The sequence below is a fragment of the Sclerotinia sclerotiorum genome, genomic scaffold, assembly GCF_000146945.2.
Source record: "Sclerotinia sclerotiorum 1980 UF-70 scaffold_22 genomic scaffold, whole genome shotgun sequence".
Taxonomy (NCBI): Eukaryota; Fungi; Ascomycota; class Leotiomycetes; order Helotiales; family Sclerotiniaceae; genus Sclerotinia; species Sclerotinia sclerotiorum.
Window position 1 is genome coordinate 491,518 of NW_001820814.1, and position 11,303 is coordinate 502,820.

General features: G+C 43.2%; 3 protein-coding genes across 3 annotated transcripts in view; 2 read left to right on the forward strand and 1 right to left on the reverse strand.

Annotated features, from left to right (window-relative positions):
- Positions 1–1,100: 1,100 nt before the first annotated feature.
- On the reverse strand, positions 1,101–5,405 carry SS1G_12857 (hypothetical protein; the record flags this gene model as incomplete). The annotated part of the gene is made up of 5 exons (XM_001586229.1): positions 1,101–2,037; positions 2,203–4,646; positions 4,701–4,858; positions 4,910–5,323; positions 5,390–5,405. 5 exons carry the CDS (start codon positions 5,403–5,405, stop codon positions 1,101–1,103), a joined length of 3,969 nt encoding a protein of 1,322 aa, XP_001586279.1.
- Positions 5,406–7,128: 1,723 nt separating this feature from the next.
- SS1G_12858 (hypothetical protein) lies at positions 7,129–8,951 on the forward strand (the record flags this gene model as incomplete). The annotated part of the gene is made up of 4 exons (XM_001586230.1): positions 7,129–7,268; positions 7,524–8,111; positions 8,161–8,846; positions 8,905–8,951. The coding sequence occupies 4 exons, from the start codon at positions 7,129–7,131 to the stop codon at positions 8,949–8,951; spliced, it is 1,461 nt and encodes a 486-aa protein (XP_001586280.1).
- Positions 8,952–9,494: 543 nt separating this feature from the next.
- SS1G_12859 (conserved hypothetical protein) overlaps positions 9,495–11,303 on the forward strand; it is a gene marked incomplete at both ends in the record, with an annotated part of 5,539 nt that continues 3,730 nt past the window's right edge. The window contains 4 exons of the mRNA XM_001586231.1: positions 9,495–9,582; positions 9,651–9,740; positions 9,793–10,485; positions 11,072–11,274. Of these exons, the coding sequence (XP_001586281.1) occupies positions 9,495–9,582; positions 9,651–9,740; positions 9,793–10,485; positions 11,072–11,274 (1,074 nt within the window). The remainder of the gene's footprint in view (positions 9,583–9,650; positions 9,741–9,792; positions 10,486–11,071; positions 11,275–11,303) is intronic.

Consider the following 11,303-nt stretch of genomic DNA (forward strand, 5'->3'; position numbering starts at 1 on the left):
TTCCCTGGTAATTATTATTTTTCGACTACGACTACTATCATCAGGATATATATCCAGTATCCCAAATTCCCAATTCATGAACTACATACCTGACCTATTTTAGTTCTCCTTTCCTAATCCCATCTCATCTCCATCCCCACCCACAACTTCCCCTTCTCCACACCTTACACCCTACAAATCTAAATCTAAATCCAAATACTTAACCCGCTCTTTCTCTAATCCAATATCAAATTACCTCTTGATATTAATCAAAACCTTATAATATATAACACATATAATCCATCCACCTCCTACAAGCCCTAGCTCTTAATATAACCCTCCTCAAGGTAAGATCTCATCTTGCTCAATAACAAAAAAGTCGATAAAAGCAAAGAATACTTAGATGATTCAAGTTAATCCCCCTCTAACATCCATCCATTCAGTGACTCTTCATACCTATTAAAAGTAAGGTTATCAGGTATATTTCGCTCACAACAACAATCACAAACCATAAACCCCAAGTCAAAAATCACAGTTACAAATCACAAATCACAAATCACACAAACCATCCAACAACTATCCATCCCCAGACATCAAGATCTCAGATCTCAGATCCCAGATCTCAGAGTTTAAATTTCAGATTTCAGAAATTATACATTCAAAAAGGTACCCAAATCTTTTCCCAGTTAATGCTCCTTTACCGTTTCCCATTTCCCCTCAGAACAGCTATAGCTAAGAGGTAGATAGGTAGCTAGGTTTAAGTAATCTCTATCCTGTCCATTCGCTCTACTGCATCTGTATCTGGATTCATACATCCATCCATCCATTTACTTGGATTTACAAACAAAGAAAAGACACGAAGAAAATATGCCATGTTCAGGCTGAATGATCCACCGCTTCCCTTTTCCCAAAAGATAGAGAGATACCCGACCCCATAAACGTACACCTTCACGCCATACTTTCGCTATGAAGTTCCCCAAAAAGAAACAGACCAGAAGGGAAAAGAGAAAAGAAATTTACAAAAAAAAGTTTCCATTCCAAACAACAGATTTTTTATTCCAATTCAATTCAAAATATTATATGAAGAACGCCATGCTATGCCTTCCAATCTAATATCTATCCTATCCATAGTATCCAGAGTTTCTCTGTCCTCCTTGCGTAGGTGGATATTGGGGAAAATATTGCTGTTGCTGCAAGTATTGCTGAGGAGTCCCTTGATACCCAGGTGAGTGAGCTAAAGTTGGTTGGTATTGTCCAGGTGAGTGTGCTAATGTTGGTTGATACTGTCCAGGTGAATGCGCCAAAGTTGGTTGATATTGACCAGGTGATTGTCCTGGCATTGACCAACTCCCAGCTTGAGGAAAGAGGTTTGCATTGGATCCCATCCATGACCCTCTTTTACTAGGTACTGCAAACTGTGAAGGTGAGAAATTGGTATTGGCATATTGCGACTGGCGACGAATGTGTTCAGTCTGTTGTTGCTGGCGACGACTTTGCTCGGCTTGCTGTTGCTGCAGACGAATATTTTCAGCTTGCTGTTGTTGGAGACGAATGTTTTCAGCTTGTTGTTGCTGGAGACGAATATTTTCAGCTTGTTGTTGCTCAAGTCGATGTTGTTCAGCTTGTTGTTGCTGCTCTAGTTGCTGTTGAGCTAACTGTTGCTGACGAAGCGCAATTGCATGTTGTACGGATTGAGAGTTGACTCCTTGCTTGACATACTGCTTCTCCTTCTCACGCGAATCAATAGCCCCGACGAGACCTGCAGAGACAATGTTATTTTTATTGTTGTCTTTAGCCATGGCGATCAGGGGTCCACCAGTCATTTTCGCAACAAATACTTGTTCTCGAGCAGAGAGATTTGTTGTAATGGTGCCATTCCCAGAAGTACCCAATGCTCTGGCCGCACCTCTGGAATTTGGACGCAGGAGATCTGCTGAACTATGGCGTGCATGCTGCTGTTGACCATATACCTCACCAGAATTCAACAAATCTGCCGAGCCGCGGCGAGAATGACGATTATGACCGTGACTTTCAGTAGAGTTCAACAAATCTGCTGAGCTATGGCGGGAATGCTGGCCTAAGAGTGTACTAGATCGCTTGGAAGCTTGATTTGGTGTAGGTGAAGGAGTATATCGTGCTGGAGTAGGGGAAGGTGAAGGACGTGCCGGAGTTGGAGAATGTGCACGTAGAATATTGCCAGAGTGTTGACGTTGGTGTACATACTGTGGCGTCGCTGCAGCAACCATAGAACGCTGTTGAACAAACTCCTCCGCGGTCAATCCTTGTTTGTGACCAAAGGTATTGTTAGCTGCAGCTGCACTCATTCCTGGTTGCCAAACAAGTACATTGCCACTCGGAGTTCTGTCATGACTTGGACGTTTTTCAGGACTGGGATTACTGAATCTATCCTGTTTGGGACTAGGACTTGGAGAATTCTGGCCTGGTGCTCGATTGAGATCAAAGGTAGGACCGAAATCAATATCGACCCCCTTTGACAATGTATTGTCGTCACCATAAAGTGGTTGACCAACTTCGACATTACCAATGATCTTCTTCCTACCTGCTCGCGGCTTTTCGACAGAGTTTTGCGTGCGTACAGATCGTACAGAATGGCTGGTACTGGCATAATCTGGGGTACCCGTCGATGCAGCGTCGTCATATGTACTGCTTAAATCACTATTGCGTCTATTCATCTGTGGAAGCTTGAAGTCGTCTTCTTTAGGGAGTATCAAATCATAAGCGCCTAGTTCAAGAATATGTTGGGTTAAGCTCCCACTGCTAGAAGCGGGTTGCGATGAAGTAGGACTTTGTTGGTTCTCTTGTTGTGTAGGAACGGGTTTTCTTGAAATGCTCTGGCTCGTCTGCAGACGAGGTGGCTGGTTCGATGGACTTTCTGGCGGGGGCATATCGTTTGAAAAATCCAATTGTGAGTTTGAATTAAAATGGTTGTTGCTAGATCGATGCTCTTGGCTTTGATAAGGCGTTTGATCGCGATTCGAAAGAAGAATTGAGTCTTCTTCGTTACGACGTTTGTAGGATGCTACCATGCCTTCATTAATGATGTTATGGTTAGCAGGCATATGGTGATTTCTGGTGACGTCTGACAGTACCCCTCTACCTTGATCTTCATCCTCCTCTATTCTATCATGCATTTGAACATTCGTTCCTCGCCTTTCTTGACCTTGTTGGTAAGTAGCCGCAGCGCCGGCTAATTGAGATAGTGTTGCGGTAGACATGCGATTGTTCGCTTTTCGAAGATCTGGTGATTGCAAAGTTTTACTGGGCGGCAATGCTCCGGGCGCGTGCCTGAAAGCTGGCGGTGCAGCTACAGGCTCTGGCAGTGTAACTGTTTGCAATTCTTGTAATTCACGAACCGGGGTTACATTAGCCGCTTGCTCATCCTCTGAACTGAGGCGCTCGGGCGAAGGTGCAGCATCTCGTGCATATAGGAGAGTTGGAATAGGAGCACGTTCATAAGCCCCGTCAAAGACGGGAGGAGTTTGGTTCTCTTGACGACTTGGTGGTTGAGATTCGGATGTTGACCTTTGGTGAGATGCTGAAGTATTCGATCGTTGAAATGCTATAGTACCAGCAGGTGCCGAATCAATCCTAGGAAGACCTCCATTGCTAACATCTCCCGACGCGCGAGGCCCAAATTGGATCGATGGTGAAGATCTAACCGACACTGTATCGTCAAACTGAAGGCGGGTTCGAGGATTTCCCGCACTGTTGCGACTCCTTCTACTGCCGTATTGGCTATTGGTTCGGCTATTGTTCTTGAGGGTTACCATTCGCTTGGCTGTCAAATCTTTCATTCTTTTTCTCCATTCAGATTCCAGCCAATTAGCGCTACCTTGCTCCGATATGAGACCCGCAACATCGAGAGTTTCCAAATAGTCATATCTTCGGTGTTCTGGCATTGCAAACATCAAACTCCTGGTGTCACTTGTTTCCGCGATCAAACGACCAGGACGCCCATAAAGTCCAAATGTATCGTAGACTGGGAAAAGCCACCGGAGCATCATCTCAAACCCACTTACGGCAGGATGTACCTCGGGCATGACGAAAACAAACCCTTCGGAGGTCAGAGGGGGATTTGAATGAATTGTGATGGAGCCCTCCACTTTGACTAAAGTGGAAGCATCTATGAGTGGTTTAGATTGAGGATAGATAGCAAACGCAGAATAGGCATCATTAATCGTAGCGATTGGTCGAGCCTTTTTCGTTTTCTTTGAATCAAAAAATTTGATGTTTCCTTTCAATATAGGTGGTCGGGAGCGATCATAGGCCGATCTCTTCTTTTGTGATTGCTTTTGCACTCTTTGGACCTCTTTTTCATCGGGTGGAGTGATCACGCACCAACATCGTCTCCAAGGTGTTCCAGCGCCAAATCTCACTCGAGCCCAATCTGCGCTCTGGATTCTTGCGCGCTCCATGATGGGTTTGATGTTGTTCAATAACTTACCCTTCCCAGCAATAAGCGCGCCTGTATATGCCTCTTGCAATGTAGCATGCTCATACATACAAAGACGGATACCGGCGGTCCATTGAACTAACGAATGATGTGAATTGAAGTGTAAGAGGTATCTATTCTTACCAGCCGTCGATATGCTGAGGACGTTTTGCAAAGGCGCTTCGGCAGGAGATCGAGTAGGAAGAGATTCAATCTATAAAATATCAGTAAACGAAACCATGGCCGTGTTCAGAGAAGTGAAAGTAACCATTTTGATCGAGGCATCTGTAAGATTGATGAATTTTGGAAGAACTTCTCCATCTTGCCCAGCAGCATCTAATTCTGCTGCATCCCATAATGAGAGGATGGTCCCCACAAGCTGTGCAAAACATTCCGTCCAGGTCCGGTCGACATTGGCTTTGCCATCTACGTAAGATTAGATCATAATGCTCTCCAAATGTAGAATATTGTACACACGTATGTTTTGATCATCCAATTTCAAGAAATAACCTTCCTGGTATAACTTGTTGCTATGACTGTTCAAAAATGTGAAGATAGGTTGTAGTTCTGGCAGCGTTTCTTGGTTGACATCCATCAATGGAGGCTGAAAGGTTTGTACAATAGACATAGGTCTGGACAAAGCTCGATCCCTTGATCGAGGAGGTTGAGAAGAATCGCGGACCTCACTAGAAGGAGAAACCTGATGGGAGGGCATTTGGAAATTCGAAGTCGGAAAGGGCTCCTTTCCGAAAGCTTGGGACGATATTCCTGACTCTTGTGACTCTTGTTTAGTGTAAGATTCCGTCCGACTTCGTGCTCTACCTGAGGATGGAGGGGTTCGAGCAGGACTGCTGGAGTCTCGATCCCGAAACTGGGACATGAACGACATAACTAAGGGGGAAAGAGCTATTTAGCAACCGGGTTGTCTGGTAAATATGGTGGCGCATTCCAACATACCTCGATTTCGGCCCATTTTGAAGGAATTAAATTGTTTTGAATGATAGCAAGCTGAGAGAGAAATTGATGAAGCGGTGATTCCGCAAGATCCGAATGGACCTTCAAGCTGTTGTGGTTGACTTATGACATATACAAATCTAAGTGTTTTGTTCTTTCCTTTGTCGGTCTGTTGATTATATAACAGTACAATGGTCCCAATAATAACAACCCAACGGCAAATGTTGAGTGGATTGCTGCAAACAGCAAGATAATTTGATCAAAAAAATGAAAAGAATGTGTATTTTTCAAAGTTGTTATCGAGGAATGATGAATAATTTGAGGGAAGTGCTATTGGAATAATCTATGGCGTACTATTTCATTAGTTCATGTACCTGTTTAGCATTTTGGATTTTTTTGGTTTGGCTGGATCTGGGGGGACTACCGGACGTCACTTTGGTGAGACCAGCAAATGATGAAGAATGATAGGCGGGAGGGCCGATTACCGATGCTCAAAATAGAAAGAATAGTAAATCTTTTAGCTTGGTATATAAAGGGCCTAATAAACAAAACGAGCGACTGGTATTTAATATTATGGTATAACTTTGAAATTGAATTTTGAGAACAGTGAAGGGGAAAAAATGAATAGGAAAGATGAAGAGAAATCTAGAGAGTGTAGAGACTGAATACCTGGTCAATCATGGAAACATTAGATAATTGGGTCTTTGCGTCTTTGGGCGAAATAATGATTAGAAGAGAGGGGGTTTTATTTGATTTTAATTCGTTTGCATCACATGAAATGATTCAATTACGAGGTCTCATAAATGAAAACGGAGCTATCGGACGAAAAGGTAAGATCTTACATATCTACGGAGTAGGACATTGGCACATTCCATCTTTTCTCTCGTCAACAATAACAACCTTTGTGGGTATGGATGGAAATTACTAGAGTTACTGCTGCGTGTGTTGCGTGGGTAGATAGAATTGTCATTAGGTGTCAACTCATTTTACTACATTACTACCTCCCTCCCTCCCTCTAATCAATCGGAACTTCTATCCCGTCGACCAAAGAATATCTATCTTTGTTGAGAATTCTACCCTTTTAATACTTGTCTTGGCTGACTACTTACTTACATGTACGCGTCATTTTATCACGAAGGTGTAAGTTTACTGTGCAGTAGTCTATGAAACATCGGATTCTAACCTCAACAAGCGCTGACAAAGGGTTGAAATAAGTTGCTTATAGGTAAGATAGATTGTTGGATGCTTGGAAAGTTTGAAGGTCCCTAGGCCAGAGGGATAATACGAGATCCTGATTGCCGAGTTGTGGTTTAATTGGTTATCATTAAACTGTCACGACTATGCAGGCGGCTCTCTCTCTCGCTCAGCTATCGGGATTTCACAAAATGATTGGAAATGGCGCATCTATCAAAAGTATGAGATATTTCTACGAACATCTATAAGAAGATTCAATACCTTTAATGTCTCCAATATCCCCAATATCTCCCGGTATCTCCCAATGTCTCCAATCTTATGAAACATCAGAGTTATCAAACTATTTTGAATCATATGCAAGGCTCTTATGGAAGAAGTTCATTAACTTCCAATCAATGTCCGAGATAACTTCTTTCTTGCGCTTACCGAAAATACGAAGAAATTTATCCATTTTTTTCCGGACGGATATCAAACATGCCTGTGGTGATCATTCTTTTTGGCTTGACAATGCAAATTTGAGAAACCAAAGTCAGCCGAATTCTCCGGATATGCAAGATTATGTTGAAAAGAAAGCCGTAATAGCCTTGACATCTCGTCTACACGATGCAGGTCAGATCAGTAAGGTAAGGTCCGGTCAGGTCAGATCAGATCAGGTATGCAGATTTCCCCTCCGCCAATTCAATGTCATGTAAGTAAGTACCTACATAGCAGTACTATACATAGGTATCTTTGCATCGATGTAACACTAAACAATCAGTAAAAGGTCACATTTCACGATATCAACTGGACCATTCCTTATTTTCCATCTTCATGACCTTCACCCACTCTTGATTAACCTTCTTGATTGACCTTTAGAATAGAACCCATGAACCTTGTGTTCTCCACAATGTCACAATCCACAACTTTATTCAGCCTTAAGAAAATCTATAATTTGTACACTTAGTCACGTGTCTTGTACCCGATTCGTTATCGTTGTTGGTCAATTGCATAATGAAAGTTCTTATCGTCTAAGCACTGTTTTGTTGGGTAATTTCTCGACTTTTAAATCAGACTACTTTCATGAATTCGGCCACGAGGTAGTTTTGAAACCTCTGCACATCGATCACGACGCTGTGATGAGGAGGTCGGTTTGTCGAACACAAATTGCGCAAGCTATACATAATCAATCTCGTCGTACTCTTGTACATAGTTCTCCCAGATGGCACCCTGAATTGGCATATTCCACATCTGCGGATGTCGAATTACCGCCATTTCGGAAAGAAACCCGTCCTTTCAAATTCGAAACTGGACTTGCACTCTTTGCCAAACGAAAACCACGACCCTTTCCTCCTCCATTTCTATCCCCGCCGTCCGGATCCTTCTCGGATCCCTTGAGTACACACCACAGGAGTCGCGATAGGAGACCTTCGGTGAACGGTGAGGTAATTAGAGGTTATACCAATGGTGATGATGCGGTCTACTCTAGTGATTACTTTATTGGCGCAAATGATGGTGTTGGCGCCTGGTCAACCAGAGAAGGCGGCCATGCAGGGTTAGTGGCTCTCCGACATGATGATTTGCTTTTGGAGGCTAATAAATAGCAGTTTGTGGTCGAGACTAGTATTACATTTTTGGGCTTTGGAAGTAGAAAACGATGCACGGAGATCTCGACCAGCAGGGCAATACTTTGAGCCGAATCCTATTGATTATCTACAAAAAGCATACGAGCAAACTATTCAAGCTACTGCGAGTCCGAACAAATGGCAGGGCACAACTACAGCTACCGGAGCACAATTGCATTATAAAATCGATCATTCAGACCCTAATGCGCCCGCTACTCCCCTCTTATATGTTACCAACATTGGCGATTCACAAGTACTAGTCATAAGACCGAAACAGCAGGAACGTATATTCAAAACTACAGAGCAATGGCATTGGTTTGACTGTCCTCGGCAACTCGGTACAAATAGTCCTGATACACCCGTCAATAATGCTGTCATGGATAAGGTTGAGATTGAGGAGGACGATGTCGTTCTTGCCATGTCTGATGGCGTTATTGACAATCTATGGGAGCATGAAATAATTGAAAGTGTCGTAAGCAGTATCCGCAAGTGGGAGCAAGGTGAGGGTGGTATAAGTACTAGTGATCGACAAGGTGGAGCTGGTGGTGGAATGAGGTTTGTAGCGGATGAACTCATGAAAGCCGCGAAAGTAATAGCACAGGATCCCTTCGCGGAGAGCCCCTTCATGGAGCATGCGGTCGAGGAAGGTCTTGCTATGGAAGGAGGTAAGTTGACGAAGACTGATGATCATGACATTTACTAACTCAAGGTCAGGCAAGCTAGATGATATAAGTGTAGTTGCAGCGTTGTGTAAACGCAGCAACGAGTGAAGTAAGGCCGTGGTACGGCTCAATTGAGGTATATAAGATATGGCCTCGGAACTAAAGTGATTGGAAGCGTTCCTTTGATAGCTTCCCGCGCCAAGAGGCACATAGAGACAATAACATTGTCAAGGAGGAGGAGAATACGAAAGAGGCAATCTTTCCTGAAGACTCCTACTCACAAGTGATGGAATGACATGAGGTGGACATAATAACTTGCGAGGAATCCAGGCGTAAATACCATCTATGTAATGGGGGCAATTATCTGGGTAGCATATAGACATCTTTAATAATCATACAATATCAAGCACAAACCTTGAATTCACTAGCTAGATTTGGTTCTAGACTTTCTGGCCGGTAGTGAGTAGGGTTTTTTTTCATCGAGCTAACGATCCTAGTTCACGATAGACAATCCTTATCAGCTACTGTAACCTTAAATTTATCCGATAAAAAAAATATCAAATCTCTACCTACCCAGGTATCCATCACATCCCTTACAATTACAAACATTGAATCAATCGACTTTTGACCTATCTTGTCACACTCAAAAACATGCGAGGAAAGAGGGCGAAACAATACAAAAAGCTCATGCAACAATATGGCATGAGCTTCGGTTTCCGCGAGGCATATCAAGTTCTTCGTGAGCTCCCCAATTTTGCGCATCAGTACAAACATCCGTTTTCAATGACTGACTTTCTATCCCTACAGTTGACGCTGAGATCATTAAGGATGCCGATAGATTTAAAATGGACCTGGTCGGCGGTTTAGAGCGAACACTTCATGGCCAAGTTAAGCCCAGTATGTTCACTCATCTCTATCTCTTGTCGCATTAATTGCTAACATGTTTTAGTGATTACACAGTGCTCAATGCGCCATCTATACGCTGCTTCATCAGAACCTGGAGTATCATATCTCATCGATAAAGCTAAAACGTACGAGCGACGCCGCTGTGGTCACCTTCCAGAAGATTATCCCGAACCTCTTTCCGCCCACGATTGTATCAAAGCAGTAGTTGACGGCAAAGGCAATGGAACCAACAAGCACAGATACGTGGTGGCAAGTCAAGATATAGAAGTCAGGAAAGCTATGAGGGCAATTCAGGGTGTGCCTTTGGTTTATATCAATAGGAGTGTTATGATTATGGAACCTATGGCAGGAACATCTACAGAAGTAAGGGAAAGGGAAGAAAGATCGAAATTTAGACAAGGCATAAAGTCAGGAAGAGCTTCAGGAAGTCTCAAGAGGAAGAGAAATGAAGGCGATGAGGACGATGACGAAGAATTGGCAAGGAAGGACATGGGTGTGACAGAAGGTGTTGCGAAAAAGAAGAAAAATGCTCCAGGACCCAAAGGACCGAATCCATTAGCAATGAAGAAGAAAAAGAAGGTTGAGGGGGATAACATGAAACCCAATGCGTCAAGTAAATTGGCCGATGCAAATGGTACGGAAGCAGATGGTTCAGAACCTGTCAAGCGGAAACGAAAACGTCTACACTCGAAGAAAAAGTCGGAGGATGTAGCTGATGGAGAAACGGTAAAATCAAGTGAGAAGATGGATGAAGCAGATTGATAAGAAAGATAATATCAAGGTTAAAGGATTTTATCGAGTAGGAAGTTACATATAAATTAATCACAAGTATACTCGGAAAGAATGATACCCAAATAGATGGACTTTAGCTGTATGATTGGTTATTTGCTGTCTGGTGTTGGAATTTAACAAAGAATCGCCAAGCACGATGTTGCGATTCCGAATCATCATGACCGACCCCCTGGATTAACCTTACGCCTTCAGTAGAAACAAAGAAAAACAGCCCTCAAATTCCTTATCAAGTAAAAGTCGAATCTATTTAAAGTGTAGCAAATAACTCCTTATCACTCTTTACCTATTTAATCTTCACGGCCCTTGAGCCTCTTAAATCATTACTGTACCGTTAAGGAGCACGCACCAATCGTTTACTGATCTTATTCACTGGTATCACTACCAAATCCTTGTCGGCTTAGGACCGTCTGTGTACAAGTGCGTACGAAGCACAGAGCATCGACCTCGGAAACACCTTCGTGCTTCAGAATCCATGGATCTGCGCAAGAACACATTTAAGATTTTAACAACAAATGTCTAAGTGACATTAGATGATTTATCTGTTAGAGACACCACCTGCCCTGTGAGTCAAGGTGGTGGTCGAAGTGCTAGAAACAATATGCCACAGAGTGATGAGACCACTACAAGTGCTAAGGAAAATGGCAATGTGGGACCGGGTACAGCTGTCCAACATGGACCTCCGGAACTTGATGATTTTGGATTGCCCCTCAAGAAGAGAGTTGTTCCAGAACCGGTAGCATATGATGTTGAACCGGAGAGCGC